General features: G+C 36.3%; 1 protein-coding gene across 4 annotated transcripts in view; it reads right to left on the bottom strand.

Moving 5' to 3' along the window:
* The window catches only part of MAP4K3 (mitogen-activated protein kinase kinase kinase kinase 3), a 201002-nt gene that overhangs the window by 17173 nt on the left and 162614 nt on the right, over nucleotides 1–21215 (bottom strand). For all 4 annotated transcript variants that reach the window (XR_008289566.1, XM_027033607.2, XM_027033608.2 and 1 more), the window contains 10 exons: nucleotides 20039–20081; nucleotides 17967–18126; nucleotides 16818–16930; nucleotides 12961–13002; nucleotides 11057–11141; nucleotides 9005–9084; nucleotides 7858–7918; nucleotides 7425–7542; nucleotides 2564–2622; nucleotides 1446–1549 (listed from right to left, as the gene is read on the bottom strand). Coding sequence is in view for 3 of the 4 variants with exons in the window: in XM_027033607.2 (XP_026889408.1) it covers nucleotides 1446–1549; nucleotides 2564–2622; nucleotides 7425–7542; nucleotides 7858–7918; nucleotides 9005–9084; nucleotides 11057–11141; nucleotides 12961–13002; nucleotides 16818–16930; nucleotides 17967–18126; nucleotides 20039–20081 (865 nt within the window). In the remaining variant the exon portion in view is untranslated. The remainder of the gene's footprint in view (nucleotides 1–1445; nucleotides 1550–2563; nucleotides 2623–7424; nucleotides 7543–7857; nucleotides 7919–9004; nucleotides 9085–11056; nucleotides 11142–12960; nucleotides 13003–16817; nucleotides 16931–17966; nucleotides 18127–20038; nucleotides 20082–21215) is intronic.

Raw genomic sequence — 21215 nt, 5'->3', positions numbered from 1 at the left:
AGGTATATTTTTGTGAAATGGGCAAGAACAAAGAGGAGCTGAGGACATAGCAATTTTTGCCATAAATGGGCTGATTCAGAAGCTCTGCTTTAGACAGTTCTTAAGGCTATTTATTTTTCCCCTGCAGCTTCTGGTTTAAAGAATTTTTGTTTCAGTGATTTGTGGCAATACCACCTCAATGGATCCAAAATTCTTGGAACTATTTTTTCATTTCTTTAGTCCTAGTTAATTTTGAGGTTAACAAATAGTTATATGAAATTAAAAATAGATTCCTCAGTCACTTATAAAATTTAAATAAAAGGAAGCTTTTTATTATGCTGTATTATAAAATTTACGAAGAATCCACTCCAATTATATTCTGATCCCAATTTCCTTTTTTTTTTCAAATTTTTTAATGTTTATTTTTGAGAGAGAGAGTGAGAGAAACAGTGAGCATGTGAGCAGGGTTGGGCAGAAAGACAGAGGGAGACACAGAATCCGAAGCAGGCTCCAGGGTCTGAGATGTCAGCATAGAGCCCAACGTGGGGCCTGAACTTGCGAACTGTGAGATCATGACCTGAGCCGAAGTCGGACGCTTAACTGACTGAGCCACCCAGGCGCCCCTCCTGACCCCAGTTTCTATGGAGATCTCAAATGCTCAAAAAACTAAGACTACTTAATTTACATAAAATAGCAAAGGAAACAGCTTTAAAAAATTCCTTTGGCAGTCCCTTGGTGTGAGTGAACCTGTACTTCATACATTTTGAATTAGTTTTTCCTCCAATTTAAAGTTATTGCTGAGTAATATTAGATATTTTAAAGAATGTTCATTAATTACAGATTCTAGAGAAACTCAGTCACCAAAAAACCATTCATGGGAAAGCCTGGGCAAATCAAAATCAGCAGGCAGGCATGTAACTCAGATCAAGAACTTCCTTCTCAGTATGGTTACCCCTTGTCCTCTTGGGCCAAACGCCAACCTGTAGGTTATTTTCCTGCTGTGATGGAGCCGGTCAACCAGAGGGTATACTGGAACAGCATTTCACTGCTTTTTAACACCTCCAGTTCTGGATATCCAGCTGTGTATGTGAGACCCTGTTTCCAGCTCCTACTGTCATTTCCCTGAACCATCCCTCTAGTCTCTTCTGAAACTTGTATCAGGCCAACTCATTTCCTTACGATCTTACGGAGAAAGTGCACAAGATGTGGCCCGACAGGGGACTCTCAGGTCTCACTATTTTTCGTGACTGACACTGGAAGTGGAGATGTAATACCCAGGCAGGAGATTAACACACATACGCAGACTTTCACCACCCTGCCACATAATCCAAAATCATGACATTAACTTGAGAATTAATGGGAAAAAATGTTGTTGGTTTTTTTAAGGAAAAAAACAGGAACAGGAAAATTGATTTCATTTATAAGCTTTTATACTAAGAATGACTTAGATTGCTTTTCGTGCTTACCTTAATTAACATAAATTTCTGCATTGGTTCAACCCATTCTAATAGAACAATGCTAGTCTGAAGCGCCCCACATAGGTACTTATGGCCTGTGTAAGGATTTCGCACTGTCAAGGCAAAAAAGTGTATGTAAGTCCTCTTATGATACAAAATCCTTGTGATAGTAGTTGCAAGCTCTGAGAACAAACAAAAGCTGGCTGCTAGGTCAATTTCTTAATTAGACTAGAGGGTGAAAAAACTTTCAGGTAACAGCAGGAAACTCCTTCATCACTTGCAGGATTTCTGTCTAATGCACAAACGAAACTGGTGGTTGTTTTGGGGTCTGGGTGGGAAGAAAGATTTTGCATCTCATGGGAGCAGGGAGATTAGGTGAGGCAGCAGGACCCTAAAGGAAGGGTCCTAAGAAGATTTGGGGGGAAGCTGCCAAACTGATAGGCTACAGCACACTTAGGGACAGGTGATTAAGGATGCTTTTGGTAGTAATGTTCAGAGGTAGTAATGCTTTGGTTGCAACAGCATGAAGACGTTAATGAAATCTCAAAATACAGGTTTACAAATAATAAAACAAAGCCTCAGAGTTTCTGAAGGGAAGAGATTTTAAGGGAAAAGATTTTTTTGGTTTTGCTTGATGCAAATAAAACAGCTGGTTGTTATGGGGGTGGGGAGGGATTTGGGGTCGTGTGTGTGAACAGAGAGACTATAACCTTCACACCACAGGCATAAGGTTTCACACATTAAAGGCATGAAAATATATGCTGAATGAATAAATGCAGTCTCATAAGCCATTACCAAGCAGCATGTGAATGACAAGTAACAGGCCCCTTGGAGAACAGGGTGTGATAAAGTGCTGTAATAAAGTCATCCTACTTTCTCCATTTATCCAGTCAATAAATAATTTGCAAAACAACTGTTATGTACAAGGTACTATATTATAGGGTTAGTCTACACGGAGACTGGATGGCCAAGACATTTGTTTTACGCAAGGGGTAAAAATAAACTATCACTGGCAGAATACCCTGGAGAAGTACTGTTTCATATTAGATTTAAAAATGAGCCTCACAGTGTTTTCTCATTCGCTCCGCAAAGCAGGAGAGCTACGTGCTATGGAACAGTTTACTTACCAACACAACATTTCTGACACCACTTGGTTTCAGGGATTTTTGCTGATACAGCAAATTTCCTAAATGTAAATGAAAATGAATATATAATACATGTAGGTAAAGTTAGTATACGATAATGGTATCATGACAGATGTATGGAGAATAAAAACTGGTGCTGACATAATAGGTAATCTATTAAAAATAATATATTTGATCTGTTTCTCATCCCTCTTCCAATCAATTCCAAATAGATTAAGGATTTATTAAAGTATGAAAAACAAGACTATAGAATATTTAGATTTAGAAGAATAGAACCAGGGGATTTCCTTAAAAAATACAAAAAGAAACAAACTATACAGGAAAATATTAATAAACTTCTGTTTTTAATGTTTATTTATTGAGAGAGAAAGAGTGTGAGCCGGGGAAGGACAGAGAGAGAGGGGGACAGAGGATCCAAAGCTGGGTCTGTGGTGACAGCAGCTTCACCTGAAGCAGCCCAATGCAGGGCTTGAGTTCACTAATCACGAGATCATGACCTGAGCTGAAGTCGGACACATAACCAACTGAGCCACCCAGGCACCCCAATATTAATAAACGTAAGTGATACTTTTTTACTTAGGGATCCCTACCACTTCAAACTACAGGTGGCAATTTGTTGAATGAATTTGAATATATTAACAACTTTGGTTTACCAAAATATAACACTAAAAAGGTAAAAAGATATGCCATAAACTGGGGGGAAAGATATTTTTTAGCACATATAATAAATTTAAGCTATGTAAAACATTGTCTTATCACTAAAACAATTTATAAGAACTTTTTTTAGACATTTTTATTTCTCTGCTCAGGAAGAGTGAGATATAGATTTTCTGTTAAGGTCCTTTACAGGTTCTGCAAACAGGTGATTCAGACTTAATATGTAAAAATCCATTTAAAATTGTTTTTTAAACTACAATTAAAAAAAATACCCATGAACTCAAATGGCTTTATAATGAAAATTAATATAACAGACTGCTAACGTACCAAGTTTTGCTAGCCTCAAATTATACTTCTCCATTTCTGTACACATAAACTTCTTTTACATGTGTAAACATGCCACATATTAGAGGTCATTGCTCTGCACATCTTTTAAAAAAAACAAAACAGAGTTGCCCTTTGCTGGTAACAGAATTGTAGAGCATGTATGTGATGCGCAATGCCATTCCAAACAAGCTCAGAATAATCTTATTTTTTTTTAAATGTTTATTTTTACTTGTTTTGAGAGAGAAGGGCAGACGAAGAGGGAGAGAGAGAATGCCAAGGAGGCTCTGCGTTGTTAGCACGGAGCCTGATGTGGGGCTCAATCTCACAAACCATGAGATCATGACCTGAGCAGAAATCAATTTGGATGCTTAACCAACTGAACTACCCAGGCACCCCAAGCTCAGAATAATCTTGATGTATGTTCCTATCACTGTACAACTGGCAGCTGAGTAATAATCAGTCACATAATGCTGAGGTATTGTAATTTTAGCTTTTAATATGTTTTATATGCCGGTATTTATAAAAATCTATAGTAACTATTGCTAACATTTACTGAGATCTTATTGTTTACCATGAATTTCACATGTTCTGTCAGTCCCTCTGATAATGCCATGAGATAGGTGACAGTATAGAAATCTGAAGGTTAGGGGGTGTGCTCAGCACAGAGCCCACTTAGAAGATTTTCTCCCTCCTCCCCACCCACCGCTTGTGTGTTCTGTCTCTCTAAAAAAGAAAAGAGAAGAGAACAGAAGAGAAGAGAAGAGGAGAGAAGAGAAGAGAAGAGAAGAGAAACGAAACGAAACGAAACGAAAAGAAAAGAAAAGAAAGAAATCTGAGGGTTAGATTTAGTAATTTCCTCAAGATCATACAGTCAGCAATTCAGGAAGAACTCTACTCTAGTGTCTTAGCCTAACTGCAACATTCATAGTGATTCAACTTTGAAAACAAATCTACTTCTCTTTTATGATTCTGGATCACTTTAAAGAGTATTCTGAGTTTGCAAGGTAAGTTGTTAAAATCTGTTATCACTTGTAAGTACTTTATCTGTGTGAATTAGAATTTTGTTGATACTATGGTACCTAAACAGTGACAGAGAAATTAGTCAGATACTGAGGGACCTAATGACTAAAGTGACAATCTAGAATATCTTGATTCAAATTTTGGGTTAAAGCCCCTATTGTTCCTCTCGACTAAGTTCATACTGGGGAGAATTTTACATTCCAATTCATAAATTACATTAATAATTACAAAAATACCCCTTTCATAGGCATTGGAATTTCATACAGTTTAAAATAAAACAAAAATTTCACATACCCTTAAATTAAGTAAACTGCTTGAACCAAAGTGCTTTTTACAGTTTAAAAAAATCTGAATCAAGCTCTTGATAGATTTCCACTGCAACCAACTTAATGTTCCTCGTCCACACTTGTGAACTTGTCCTTTGGCCCCCAACGTTAACTTAGAGGTTAAGTTACTGAATCTGTCAAACCCAGGAGGATTAATTGACTGCAAGGTTTTGAAAGATTATAAAGAATGCTACACAGTCAAGATAAAATCAACTACTAAGTATAGCTTAGAAGTTAACGATAATGAAATGATTCAAAACTGAGCTGTGAGCAGCACACTGAAATGTTATAAAAACTCATAATTTTCTACAGTGATCTACATATAGACTTACCTTAATTTTAGTTATGATTTTACAAGGCAAAAAAATTTATTTACAGCACCCAATTAACTAGAATCCTGTGAACCAACATTCTCAATGTACTTAATGTAAGATATTTTAGGGTACATTACAGACACAATTCAATTTACCATGACTAATAATAATGATATTTCTTAAGAGCCTTCTTAAGAAGGCTCTATTCTTCTCTCTATTTCTTAAGAGCCTAATACGTGCCAGAAACCATGGTGGATACTTTTCATACATAATTTATCATTTTTAAAACAATCTGCAAGATAGGTATACTGGTTCCATTTTACAGATGAATATCCTGAGAAGTTGTACAATTTATTCTAGGTCCTGAACCTAGTGAGTGAACAATGTAGGATTTAAATGGAAGTCTACCTGGATTCTAAAAATTATGCTTAACTGAAGCTTTACCATACAATACAATGAGTACCTATATTTATAATGAGAACCACAGAACATTCTAAACTTCCCAAAGGAAGTTTAATTTGTGCTCACTTTACGGCAGAAGAACATAAAATTTTATTGTGTAAAAAAGGTTTTCAGATTTCTTGCCAGTAAATGAGAGAATTAAGAGTAGATTCTAGGGGCGCCTGGGTGGCTCAGTCTGTTAAGCATCTGACTTCGGCTCAGGTCATGATCTCATGGTTCTTGAGTTTGAGCCCCACGTCGGGCTCTGTGCTGACAGCTCAGAGCCTGGAGCCTGCTTTGGATTCTGTGTCTCCCTCTCTCTCTCTATCCCTCCCTGCTCCCACTCTGTCTCTCTCTCAAAAATAAATAAACATTAAAAAAAAAAGTAGATTTTACGATAACAAAATTGAAGAAAGTGGGAAGGACACATTGGTGAGTGCTACCAACACTAAAGACTGACTATAACAAAATTACATGAAATAAAAGCCTCGAGGTAAAGCACTCTTAGAGGTAACATCTTCCTCTATGGAAATTCCTTAAAGGAAGAGGTAATACGTTATTCAATTTTGTTTTAGCTACATACTAGGAAACTTCCCGCACATCTTGTATATTCAGTAAAATTTGAAGAATTGAACACAGCTATAAATAAACTACAAAGGTCTCTATTCTGACAAAATGATATAAAAAAGTGAATGTATTAAAGTTTATGTGCTTTACATTCCTGGGGGGGGGGGGCGCTCTTGTATATTTTAAAGCTTGGGGCCAGTTTCCATGCCCAGAGAATTTAGGATTATCAAGTCAGAAGGCTAGAGGGAGATGTGCTGTAAGAAGACAGAAAATCAATAGCACCAAGTGGCAGCTGAGAGGAAAAGAGGGGCAGATAAACTCTACGTGAAGAAGCCCCCTGGCCCCATTCTTGGGGTAGTTCTTGCCCTTAACCCCAACTGTAGACATTACAGTAGAAGTATAATAAGTCAAGTTCATAGGTGCAACTCTGAGTCATCATGAAAAGGTCCAATTAAACTCAATGTAATCTATTTTAAGACAGAAAAGCATGCAGTATAACTTTTAAATGATTTTCATCAAAAAGATTAATTTTGAAAAAGCCTTTTGCACAAAGAGGCACATTTTAGCTGTAAACTCAGCATTGAGAACAGCTTTTCAAGGTACTTGAGAGCTAACGGTGTACATTAGTTGCTTTACAACTGATACGGTAAAGGAAGAATGGCCAGAGTATAATGTTTTTGTAACATAAAATTTATAGCAGACTCAGAAGACCTTTCAGTCAATAAATGAAGTACAATATAATAAGCAAAGGAGGAGAGAACATAATGAAAAATCCCTGAAAGCAGAAAAGCAAAACCCCTCAATTCCTAAGTAATTATCTCCTAATGTAAAAACCTTGATTTAATAAATCATTTTGATTTTCTAAGTTTAGAAACTGTGCTTTGAGACAAATTCATGTTATTCAAATTAACACAAATATGTCCAAAGCACTGGAAATGAAGAAAAATTAGTAGCAAATTATAGAGAAAAATCAGTTTTAATGTTGTATGAAATACTAAACAGTAATTAGTTTTAAACTTCTAGAGGTGCCTCAGTTCTTGTGAAAATCTATTACCTCTCACAAGTTTTTCATTACACATGATTTCTACTAACGCAAACTAAGTGCTTTTTCAATTTCTGCAGTGTAACTATTATTTAGAATTCATTAACATATAATCTCTAAGGATGAAACATAAGTAAGTACACAGTTACCTTGGCAGTATTCGGTCAGGAAGTTTGTGTGCTGGAATAGCAACAGGTAACTTTTGCATCTGTCTTGCATAATCAAAAAGCCCTGGTAAATTATGGGAATAAAGCTGAGAAGCTTTACCTGAAAAAAAAATATAATAAATACATAAACACGATATAAAAGCTAATAATATAAATAGGAACAAGTGAAAGGTATCAAAAAACTAGGGGCTCCTGGTGGCTCAGTTGGTTAAGGGTCTGACTCTTGGTTTCGGCTCAGGTTACGATCTCAGCATTTGTGAGTCTGAACCCCACATCGGGCTCTGCACTAAAAGCACAGAGCTTGCTTCAGATTCTCTCTCTCTCTCTCTCTCTCTCTCTGCCCCTCCCCAGCTCACTCTCTCTCTCTCAAAATAAATAAACTTAAAAAAATATAAATAAAAACTAAAAGACTTACCAGATATTGACAGTAAGCAATTGTTCATCACATATAACCATGTACACCTTCGGGGGAATAGCTGATTAAAAAAAAAAGTATAAAGTTTATAAAAGATAATAAGTAAAATACTTCTATTATATGTCCGTGTTGAACTGGTCATTCAATTTGCCAATTCTAGGTCTTTCTTGTTTCCCTAGATCTAGTGTTTCTCTATGGGAGGAATACAAGTGGGAGGGGCAGTGTGGTCAAGTAGTTAAGCACATGAACTCTGGAGCCATCTGGCCTGGGTTCATATCCCAGTTCATCCACTTAAGCACTGTAAGAGCTCTGAAAAGTTACTAATCCTTTCTGTGCCTCAGATTTCTGATCTGACATGCAACTCATAATGGTATCTATCTCTGAGAGTTGTGAAGATTAGTTACTCTATGTAAAGCATTTAAAAACAGTATCTGGTGCATAGTAAGCTTTATACAGGTACTAGCTACTGATGTCATCATGATCATTTCTGTAGGTTGTTTAGCATTGCTGGCCTCTGGGTACTAAACATCCAAAGCTTCCCCCAGTCACTGTGACAATAAAGAAACATCCCCACGCAATTCCAAACACACTTTTTCCTTTCTGCCCCAACTCAACATTTCCTTGCCCTTTGACCAAAATCTCTAGTGTCATCTGTCACCATGCTGCAAACCGTTCTACACGGATCAGTTCACGAACAAAGCTCTGGGGTTTGGCAGCTGCCTCTCTCCCCCCCCCCCCCCCCCACTTCCTGTTACCATTCTACACTCGAATCAGACTGTCTGCTCAGGGTTCCCCACCCTTGCCACTCCCCAGCACCACTTCACACTTATATTTACCCTCTCTCTGGGAACATTTATGGTCTCTTCTCACTTCCCCACAGGAGGTGCTAGTGACGTGTGCTCACTCCTAGTGTGACACCTAACCTGAGTGCTACAGCTACTGCCACGCCTCTATTACACCTGAGAGGTCCTTGAAGGGTAAGGACTAGTCCTGCGAATACGTCCTCAGTACCAGATAAATACAACATACTTGATGAAGCTTTTATGGATAAAAAAATAAAGAGGCAGAAAATCACAGAACTGAAACTTATTTCTTACCTAGTGTGTGTGTGTACGACTTTAAGAAAGGAAAATACAAAATAATGTACCTGTTCCATTGATGTTTCATGAAGTTCATTAAGATTCAAAGTATAAATTCCTTCTTCAGCACCAAATATCAAGTACTGATCTGAAATGACAAAAGTAATTCACTGGTTTTGATAAAAAAAATATTTTCAAAATGGACTTATATAGTTTAAAATTATGCACATATGTACTATAACCTGAAAAAAGAATTACTGTGATTGACAACCTATATATACATATATATATATTTTAATGTTTATTTTTTAGAGAGAGAGAGCAAGTGAGGGGGGGCAGAGAGAGAGGGAGACACAAAATCCGAGGCAGGCTCTGAGCTGTCAGCACAGAGCCTGACGCGGGGCTCAAACTCATGAACTGAGAGACCATGACCTGAGACGAAGTCAGAGACTTACCCAACTGAGCCACCCAGGCACCCCTAAGCATTAAATATATTTTAATACAAATAAGTGGCTAAAAACTCTGCCTTAATGAACTGAGTTACATATAAATACCAGCCTCAAAGCACTGAGGAAAACTTTTATGTAAAAGAGGTTTTGAAGACTGGAATGCTAGGGTTCCTCACTCATCAGAGGGTGCTGAGGACTGGCAGAGAATCCATAGCTCATTTTCCACAATTCTTTTAAGAGAAGCCTAGGTGGCTCAGTCGGTTAATCAACCAACTTCAGCTCAGGTCATGGTCTTGCAGTTCTTGAGTTCAAGCCCCACGTCGGGCTCCGTGCTGTCAACTCACGGCCTGGAGCCCCTTTCAGATTCTGTATCTCCCTCTCTCTCTGCCTCTCCCCCGCTCACACTCTGTCTCTCTCTCCTTCAAAAATTAACAAACATTGAAAAAAAAAGTAAAAAAAAAAAAAATTCTTTTAAAAGTATAGTTGATGTACAGAATGTAAATAAAGAACTGATATAGATTCAAAATATTTTTGCAGATGGGCTACCACTGTAAGAAATAACATCAGAAACCAGGATCTGGCTACTGCCTATTTAAAAAGCTAAAACTTAGATACCTGGCTAAGGTACTCAGTATCTTCTAGAAGATGTTAGTTTAGCTATGGTCCTGTCTGATCTGCTTTTGACAATATAAAACAACAGGTCAGGAACTTCTCCAGACTAAACTGAAGTATGCTAAGAACTTAGAAGGCCAAGAGCATTGTTATACTGCCCAATATTTAGGATTAGTAATGGCGGATTGAAGACATAAGCTTTGTGGTCCAAGAATACAATCTAACCAGGTTTGAACTGCAGCCCTCCTACCGACCGGTGGTGAACCTTTCTGCATGTCACTTTCCCTACCTGTGAAATAAAAGTTCCCACCTTGGATTTCTAAAAGATTTAGTAAGAAGATATGTGTGTGTGTGTGTGTGTGTGTGTGCGCGCGCGCTTATGCATACCTTATACACACATATATTAAGATACAGATATATAGTGGGAGAATGCAGATAGTCTTTAGTCAGTGACTAATGGCAACAATTCTTATTATGATCTCCTTTAAGGTGGAGAGATCCTCTAACGTGGTCACCACACCCTAGACCCTGGGTAGCTAAACTCCTTAACAACAGTTGTGTCTAAAACACAAAGATAGTGAGTGTGCAGCAGTGGAAAAAACTTTTGTGGAGAAAATTAGGGTGGCATAGAGTGCATGGTTTTGCTATATTAACATGGGGACAACACAGTGAAATTTTAGTGTCATGGGTCACCTCAAGCACTGCTAATAAGCTAGAGAAACATAGCCTAAAATTTTTTTTTGAATTATAACAAAATATTTTTCAGAAAGACATTCAGAGCAGGAAGAAAACTGAATACTTCCATGACCTCAGTTTAAAAAACAACTAGAAAGGGGCTGCCTGGGTGGCTCAGTTGGTAAAATGTCCGACTTCGGCTCAAGTCATGGTCTCACAGTCCATGAGTTTGAGCCCCATGTGGGGCTCTGTGCTGACATCTTACAGCCGGGAGTCTGCTTCAGATTCTGTGTCCTCCTCTCTATGCCCCTTCCCCACTCATGCGGTCTCTCTCTCAAAAATAAACATTAAACAACAACAACAACAAATAACATATAGTACTACCTCTTGTATCTGGGTTTATCCATGATGTTGCACAGTGAATTTTCAAGGGACATCCATTAAAAACCTTTGAAAAACATGCACCCATCTGGAAAAACAAAGAATAACCAAGTAATATGATATTCCCTGCTAAGAAGGAAATCATAACTGCTACAAAGGTGAAAATTTTCTTATTTATTGAATCATTGAAATGTTATTAGTAATAAATGTTAAATAACCTTAATAATACAATGTTATTAATCATTGAATTTAATACTTCAACATGAAAGAGGTATGGCTGGTTTCAAATTCATATATGTACTTTAAAACATACAGACCCATTTTTTAAGAAAAACTGAGCAATGTGATTATTTTCCCTGGATGGATTCAATAAAAATCTTTATTTTTTTATGTTAATATTTATTAAGCCCATTTACAAGCCTTTCATATAATAAATACCTTATAAGGAAACACAGTATCATTCATTTGAACTTTTTTTTTAATCTTGAAAGAATAAAATGTTAATTTTCAAATTATTGTTCATGTTAGAATAAATAAATACAAGAAAGCTTACTCATTTAATCACTTTTATTAGCAACAACTTGGGGGGAAAGAACACAAATATTTGATGAAAAGAAGAGCACTGTGCATCATATAGTTGGAGTGTTTTCTTCACAAATATGGAGACAATACCCAGAGACAGAACACACACCCCTGTAGCTGATGATAATGGATTAGAAATATCAACATAAAAAAGAATCAAAATAATAAATCCTAAGATTTCCTTCTGCTCACAGAAACCTACCAAACAATATCTTTAAGATTTTAGCACCAAATAACAACAACCTCGCAGAAGACCTATAAACATGTTTTTATGGTGTAGGGCAGAAAGTGTATCATTTAACTCATTCTGGTAATTATACTTTAAGACAGCTGCTAAAATTCACATGTGGAGGTGTGGCCTAACCCCTAAAAATCCAAATGACACAATGCGGTGCCGAACAATTCAACCAACTCCGAGTGTAAGCCAGTCTGTACGGTCAGTCCCACCTGCCTTTCCAGTTAGAGGCTCCTCCCCATCAGCTGTACATCTGACCGGAGAGTTTTCTACTGTATCCAAACAGGACAACCCGAATGTCTCTGCCAGACCTGGGAGCCCTTCACTCTCAAAACTTTTATAAGATAAGGCATAAATATTTAGATCTTCATATTAATTTAAAAAGTCGAGAAAAAAGGCTAAAAATTAAGAAATAAGAAACTAAAAGGCTAAAAAGTAGAGTTGGGAGGTTACAGACTAGAAGCTCTGTGGACACCTCAATTAGTGTCACACTATGTTTCAGATTAAAGAGTTGCAGCAGCGAAAATATAGTTCTACCTATACTGACGCACAATTACACTGAACTAATATAATTTTAATCCTAAAACAGCATGGTCTAATGAAAAAAAGCAAACAACAAAACCACAACAGACTGTAACACAGGACTGTATCTAACGTCTATTCCAGCTCTGGTTGGAGCTGGGGGGTAGTTCTGTGATCTTATGAATATTGTGGGGTCTCAGTTTTACTCGTGGGCAAACTAGTTTGGGTCAGATGGTCCTTTAATGCTCCTTCTAGTTCTAAAATGTTTTTGATCATTGAAAATGCTAGAAAAAAATGTGTCCTATTTACATTCTGTATTTCCTATTATATCCATGTGCCCTTTCTACATTTCTTCAAAAATGTCTGCAAAGGAGATAGTAACAAATTCTGGAATAAAGGAGCTTTAAAATGTAACAATCTATATTTAAATTAGCAATCTTATAGATTTTTTCAATACTAAATGGAGATTCTTTCAAAAAGCTAAAAAATCTAACCAAAGGTACACAGTCAAGCAATTACTGGTCATTGTATTTAGCCTGAAAACAACTTATTTGATATTTATACTTACATGCACTTTAGGTGTTGGGGGTAGACCGTTACTAATAGGCTTCTAGAAAAAAGAATACATGCATGAATATACTTCTTTTGTTGTTGTTTGGCATATTAATACTGTATTTCAAACATAATTATTGAAATAAAATACACATGTACGCTCTCTTTGTAAAAGGGCACAATACAGATAAGGCTAAAGTCCCCTATAATCCTTCCACAGTCCATTTATCCCTGGTACCTGCCCCCTCTCCAAAAAAGCTGGTTTGGGGTGCCCCTTCCAAACCTCTTCCTAGGCAACTATATGTACTCATGTATTTGTGTATCTTTCCATACCACCTTATATATACTTCTATACGTGTCCCCATAGAAAACACTGTTTTGGTGGGTGCTTTAGAACATAGTTAATGCACTCTTTTATCAACCTGTCTTTTGCCTTAACGGGTCTTAGATCTTCGTATCAGTACACATAGATTTGGTTCATTTAACTGCAGCACAGTACAAATACAACAAACTTTATTTAGCTATTCCCTAGTTACTATTGGGTATTTAAGTTATTTTCCGTTTTCTACTATAACAACAATGCAGAAATGATCACTCTTGCATTTACCTTACTATGCAATGTATGAATTATTTTTTTAGGGTATGCTGTGATAAGAGAAACTACTGGAATATAAAGTCTGTACCTCTTACACTGCAGTGGATACTGACCACCAAACTGTCTTTCTGAGTGCCCATTTCACATTATACCCACCAGCAGTGTGGATGAGCCCTGGTTCCTTTGGTCTCACAGACACTTAATGTTATCAAACTGATCAGTAAAAAATGTTTTCTCCTTAATAAGCATGCCTCTGATTGCTAGGAACATTGAGAATATTTTAAAAAGAGTTTATTGGCTATCTGTACTTTCTCTTCTATGAATTGTCTTCTCTCATTTTTTTTTTTTTACTGAGTTATCTTTTTTCTTATCTATTTGTTGGTGTTCTTTACAGATTCCAGATTTGAATACTTTATCTATTAAATCTGTTACAAATGTTTTATCCTAGTCTGTAGATTATCTTAACCTTGTTTATAATGTGAGTTGAAGTTTTACATTTTGAGGGATTCAAATATTATCAATCACTGGTCAGAGTATACTGATAATTAATAAGGAGAGTAAAAATATGCTCAAGAGGGGCACCTGGGTGGCTAGGTCAGTTGAGCGCTCAACTCTTGATTTTGGCTCAGGTCATGACCCCAGGGTCGTGGGATCAAGCCCCACATTGGGCTCCACACTGAGTGCAGAGTGTGCCTGAGATTCTGTCTCTCTCTCCCATTGTCCCTCTCCCTGACTTGCACGTGCTCTCTCTAAATTTAAAAAAAAAAAAAAAAGCTCAAGAATACCAGGTATTTTTCTAAGGGGCCACATGCCTGGATATATGATTTGCCTCCCACCCTTTCAGAGGGATTATACTTTAAATATAAGTTTTATGAAAGTCTACATTTCTTTGGGGGTTAATGTTAATAACATTTTAAGGAATGACTTCCTAATTTTTGTCACTCTAAGTCAAAATTATTTAACTGTGACAAAAATCAAAATCTATTAATTGATTTCTTATACCTGATACAAATAAAATATGCTGTGTAACACTACTTCTGTAACTATTAGACACTTCTGAAATTAAAACTATTTGAAATTTTACTTTGTAGATATGTGTATGAGGATGTATAGCCTATTGCTGCCACCAATTTGTGATAATTTTTTTTTTCATTTTGCAACTAACTTATGTACTTGGTTTTATATTTATGTCCTTAAGTTACCTTAGATCATCTATATGAGCAAAACATTTTTGAAAAGTGTATTTATTTATTTTGGGAGAGAGAGGGAGAGAGAGCGTGCATGAAAGCGTGTGCTTGAGTAGGGAAAGGGCAGAGGGGGTGGGGAAAGAATCCCAAGCAGGCTCCGCCTGTCAGCACAGAGCCCAACCCAGGGCTCAATCCCACAAACTGAGATCATGACCTGAGCCAAAGAGTCAGACACTTAACTGAGCCACCCAGATGCCCCGCAAAACATTTTAAGTTAGCAAGCTCTGAATGTTGAAACTGTCAGATTTACATTGAGTACTGACAGAATTGGCTGTAAACATTTTCAAGCTGCAGAAACTGTAATCACGTTTCAACATATCATGGATACTGTTTATCCTATTATACAGTTGCCAACATATTTCAGAATCACTGAGACTGTTAGTTTTACTACTACGGTACAGTAGTTCCTTATCCTAATGAAATAAGGTAAGAGAAAGAATTATAAATGCACACATAAAAAAATGTATACATCTCTCAAAAGTTCTCATGCTGCATCGTAGAGTCATGAAGCTGTATTTCTGTACTACATTAACAGTGCTGCTAAAATTTAAACCAGTGAACACAAAAAGGCCCTGTTCAGTTGAAGAGACATCATAAAAACCCATTCCTAAAGGGCATTTGATGCTTTTGTTAACATCCTACCTAAATTTCACAACTTACAATGGATAATCCTAGATTTTTAAATGCTTTAACTAAATATAAAAAGGGTATGTCATATTATGTCATGAAATCTTAAAAAAACAGATTATAGTACAAAAGCCTCTAACAATGTGCTTCCTGCATAAAACCATAGCTATATGCACATAAGTACTTTAACTGTACTATATAAAAGCAAATATTAGTAAACACAAAAACTTTGATTTTTTTTTTATTATTTGAGAGAGAGTATGTGCATTCATGTGTGGGTGGGGGGAGAGAGGGAGAAAGGAAGGAAGGTAGGAAGGGAGAGAGGAAGGAAGGTAGGAAGGGAGGGAGGAAGGAAGGGAGGAAGGAAGGGAGGAAGGGAGGAAGGAAGGGAGGAAGGAAGGAAGGGAGGGAGGGAGGGAGAGGGAGGGAGAGGGAGAGGGAGGGAGGGAGGAAGGGAGAGGGAGAGGGAGAGGGAGAGGGAGAGAGAGAGAGAAAATCTCAAGCAAGCTCCACACTCAGTGGGGAGTCCATGTAGGGCTTGATCCCATGACCCTGGCTGGGATCATGACCTCAGCAGAAATCAAGCTCGACCCACCTAGACACTCAAGTGCCCCAACATACACAAAAACTTAAAAAATACTCTCATCTTATGATCTCATGGTCATCTGCTGAATTGGGTATTTTAAGGATTTTTTTGTTTTGTTTTGTTTTAAGTTCTATGATGAAAGACAAATGTCTTCTGACGATCATGAGCAAATTTTTTACAAATGTTAAAAATTTTAATATCCTGATAAATACTATTTATGTTTTAATAGCTATGTCACAGTATTTTATCCAACATTTGTAACAAGAATAGCTACTGAGGCTAATTTCATCTTTCCTAAAGTGATATTTTATATCTACTGGAAAATAATTTTCATTTTTCCTCCTTGTTATTTTCTTTGAGTAATAGTAGTAATACCATGAATTATGTAATCTATAGTTAAAAACTCATCCTAAGTAAAGTCCTAGCTTTCCTTATCTGTCCATGTCCTTCTTTCCATAACTTTTTGAGACTGTTAGGAACTTTTAAGAATCTCATCAATGAGAATAATAATAGTTACCTGTATGCTGAAGGTCACATTTAAAATACACTATTATTTAAAAAAAAAAAAAGGCCTATATAATTTGAATAGCAGAAAGTCATCATTCAAGTTTGCCACAGCAGTTACTTTTTTTTTAAGATTTAAGCAATCTATTATAATTAATACATTAAAAAAACAACATACTAATTGCAAAATATACAATCCCTATAGTTTAATTATAATAACAAAACTAACTTAACAATGAAAAAGAAAATACAATTATATTATTAAGTATTATTATATATTATATAGTAAGTATATTATAAATATAAATACCTACTGGTACATCTTTCTTTTCTTTCCTTGAAGGGTTTGTGCCTCTATGTTCATTCTGTTGTTGATATAATGAACCATCTCGTTCACCATTTAACTGGAAGGAGCTCATTCCATTTCCTTCAATAAGATGTTTAAATATATTTAAAAAGGATTAATTTTCATGAAAACTTTCACTTAGAAAATTATCAAGTAGGAAGGAAAAATACGATTTCTCAGATGGTTTCTGCCTTCATCCGATCAGAAACAGTTAAAGAAAAAAAGTCTGATACCTATGTTCTATCTCTTTTTTTAAACATTTTTTTTTTTTAACATTTTTAATTTATTTTTGAGAGACAAAGTATGAGTGCAGAAGGGGCAGAGAGAGAAGGAGACACAGATTCTGAAGCAGACTCCAAGCTCTTGAGCTGTCAGCACAGAGCCTGATGCGGGGCTTGAACCCATGAACCGTGAGATCATGATCTGAGATGAAGTTGGATGCTCAACCAACTGAGCCACCCAGGTGCCCCTCATAGAGACAAATTTAAAATCAGGTTATATCTAAGCACATATATTAATACGAAAGACAAAGAAATACTGAATATATAACTACTTTCAGGAAGGGGTAATTTACAATATCCAGGAAATTTTAGTTGCTTTTTAATTGTTTCTTTTGCATAATACACAATACAGTACTAAAACAGCATCTTCTAGTATTAATTTGGAGACAAATAACTAGCAAAAGTGACAATCATTTTTCTAAAAATGATAATATGAAATAAAAAAAAGAAAGGAGTTAGATGAAGAACCCTCTTTTCTTTTTCTAAAACATAAGTAGCCTACAACCAAAACACATTGTCCTTGTTCGTTCAGTTTCTTCTATTGCCACACTGAGTAACTGATGAACTGAGCATTTACAATTCCCCAAGAAAGAAGGCTAGATATGAAATGAGAAACAAGGACATTTTAATACCAGAATGGGTCACAGTAATCCTGTCATATATGAACACTTCAAACTATGTGGCAAAAAAGCAGAAGCCATCTCTACAGTCACTGCCTTCCTTCTCCCCTCCCTCAAAGGAATTTCAGATACTCTTAAAAGAAAAGACACTCCATTTTCTTCACACAGTACGAAAACCTGGTAACGTACTTATTTCACCCTCCCTTCACCCATTACCTAAAGCAATTGGCTTTTGTGGAGGTAATCTGGGAGGTGGTGGTCTGGGTGGAACTTGGGATGGTTTTGCTGGGCTCTCTGACATAGGACATCTCTTGATAGTTCCTTGATTATCATCCTCAGTAGAATGAGTTTCCTGTGGTATGAATATGGACTTAGGCTGAAATAATACAGAAAAGGAGATCAATGATTAAACATGAAATTACTTGTTTCATTCAAAAAGGAAAAATATTAAACGTCTTTCCTGAAGTAAATACTATTCTGTGTTTACTAGCTGAGCTTTAAGGTTATTCAACTATCTGATTCATATTATCTTAATATATATCCTAAAAATGTACAGTAACATGTTTTCTCAGATAAAAGGTCCTTTTCTATTAATTCCTTCGCAAGCCTTCCTATCTAGACTGGCTAAATAAAAATATTCTGCTCTTTCTGATCTCCAATTTAAATGAGCCTCTTTATTTTAAACATTCAGACTAATCAAATTACAGTTCTTTATAAGACTAAACTGTTTCTTTTAGATGACTCAATGTACAGTCGGTTGCACGTACGACCTCAGCTCAGGTCATAATCTCGCAGTCTGTGAGTTCGAGCCCCACGTTGGGCTCTGTGCCGACAGCGCTGAGCCTGGAGCCTGTTTCAGATTCTGTGTCTCCCTCTCTCTCTGCCCCTCCCCCTCTCATGCTTTGTCTCTGTCTCTCTCAAAAATAAACAAACATTAAAAAAATTTTTTAGATGACTCAATGTCTTTTATGCTAATGCCTAACCTTTCAGACTGGGGCAGGAGAAGATACCAATTAAAATTCTATCATACTGGAAAAGACTAACACCGCAATATGGAATGGCTAAGAAACTTTCTGTGCAGACAATGGAAGAAGCCCCAGTCAGCTGAAGGTTTGGAGAATTTATAAATTCTTAATGTGTCCCTTACTAGAAAGATTGTTCACACTTATGTTTTTGAAATTCTAATATAAAACAAAACAAGCAAATACAGTATTATTTACCTGTGGGAAACATAATTTTTTTTAAGTATAAAATGAAACAAAATACAGTAATACATTAGACGCCAAGACTGGTCAGACTCTAATTCTTGTTTATAAACCCTGATTTCGGGACACCTGGGTGGCTCAGTCAGTTAAGTGTCTTTGGCTCAGGTCATGGTCTTGTGATTCATGAGTTCGAGCCCCACGTCGGACTCTGTGCTGACAGCTTGGAGCCTGGAGCCTGCTTCTGATTCTGTCTCCCTACCTCTATGCTCCTCCCCTGTTCTCACTCTGTCTCTCTCTCTCTCAAAAATAAACATTATAAACCCGGATTTCAAAGCTTTCATAATTTTTTTAAAGTATAAAATGAAATGATAGTCGAATAACCTAAATGAAAATATAGTAAAACATTAGATGCCAAGACGGGCCAGACTCCAATTGTCATTTATAAACCCTGATTTCAAACTTTGTAACAGCTCATTTTATAAACAGTTCATTTTATAATTAAAACTTGCTGTGCATATAAACTCATAAAATAAATTTATATTAGTATTACCTATATTAACTCATTGTGCCTTTTAAAAAAAACCCATCAGTGAGAATTTTAGCATTTTACAATGTTTCTGACAAAACAGTTGCCAAAAATTTTTGAAAATTATTCTTATTGTTTTTTAAATGTAAAAGTACCTTCTGATAATTTAGTATCTATGATAATAAATCACTACCCATTACCCATTCTTAGGAAATCATTTACTAGATCATAGCTTCTGAAGGAAAAAAATCTTACAAAAAATGTGAGATTTCTAAGCCAGGTGAATTAATACTAACCCATTAATTTAATCATTTTCATGTATAAATTTCTAGAACTTTATTATTTAGAATAAATACTAAATGACAAGTTGGATAATTTAAAAAAGCAACCAAAATTAATCACAATCATCAATATCATGGCTGGTAACTTCATGTTTTCTTGTGGCTCTCAAGTGAAAATAAGCTACGGAGTAACTATTAATATAGTACTGATGTGACAGACCAACCACACACGCCCACACCCACACATAATTCAAACTGAAAAACAAACCTGCTTACCTTTGGTGGCAAAGGAGGTGGAACTTTTGCTTTCATGGTTGAACTATAAAAACGTAAAAGTTTAGGATCAGAATTGAATGATTACTAAAGTATAATTAATTTTTCAAAGATATGGAAGAAAATTTACAGAAACAAGTTCCCTTTCCTGAGATTATGAGTGTTTTCCAAAACGTTCTGTACAATGTTCACGTTATGCTGAATGAAGTTTTATTCAGAAGTAATTAAGTAGACATGCTTTCTTGGTTTCAAATTAAAATAGGAAAAGATAACTACAATTCTAGTTTATATCAATTGAATGGTAATTATTATGAAAACACTAGCAACAACTAGTTAGGGAAAAACAGCAAAAGGATATAGTATAAAAATATATCACAATGTAAGCTTCATTTTTATTACTGTTAGAGATGAAACATCTCTGATGAAGCTCATCAAAAGCTACATACATTCTCTACAAAATTTTAGGCAGAATTTATCTGATTGAAGCTAAGATTCATTATAACTCAGAATTGGGAGTTTTCGATGTACAAAAACTTAAAAGATGGAGCATAAACTCTCAGATGAGGAAACAGGTCCAGAGAAGTTAAGTGACCTGATTCAAGGTCAAAGAGTACTGAGACAGAAAAGAAAACCTATGCCTTTCTGCCTCCAACTGCTAATCAGGTACCTGTCACTCTACCATGAAACTGCACTTTTCTTTAAAGAAAAAAAGAGAATCTAAAAAAACTAAGCCTGAATGCTTATGTAAGTGAAAACATTCCCATATATCTGATCCAACAGAACCTTGTAAGAAGAGGAAGAGAGATCTCTCCTCACTCTCTTTGTATACACCAAGAAAAGGCCATCTGAGGACACAGAAAGAAGGCAGTTGTCTACAAGCCAGGTAAGAGGGCCATCACCAGGAACAGACTAGAGCTGTGACAAATTTCTGTTATTCAAGTTACTCAGTCTGTGGTATTTTGTAATGGCAGCCTAAGCTAAGACACAGCTTGGTAACAAGGAGTGGAGCACTGCTACAACAAATACCCCAAATGTGGAAGATCTGCTTTTATTTTTTAAGATTTTTTCTTTAAAGTTTATTTGAGAGAGAGAGAGACAGAGACAGAGACAGTGCACGGAGGAGGAGCAGAGAGAGAGGGAGAGAGGGAATCCCAAATCCCAAGCAGGCTCCACGCGGTCA

The sequence above is a fragment of the Acinonyx jubatus genome, chromosome A3, assembly GCF_027475565.1.
Source record: "Acinonyx jubatus isolate Ajub_Pintada_27869175 chromosome A3, VMU_Ajub_asm_v1.0, whole genome shotgun sequence".
NCBI classification, from domain to species: Eukaryota; Metazoa; Chordata; class Mammalia; order Carnivora; family Felidae; genus Acinonyx; species Acinonyx jubatus.
Note: the sequence above shows the minus strand (reverse complement) of the source record. Positions and strands in the feature narration are given on the sequence as shown.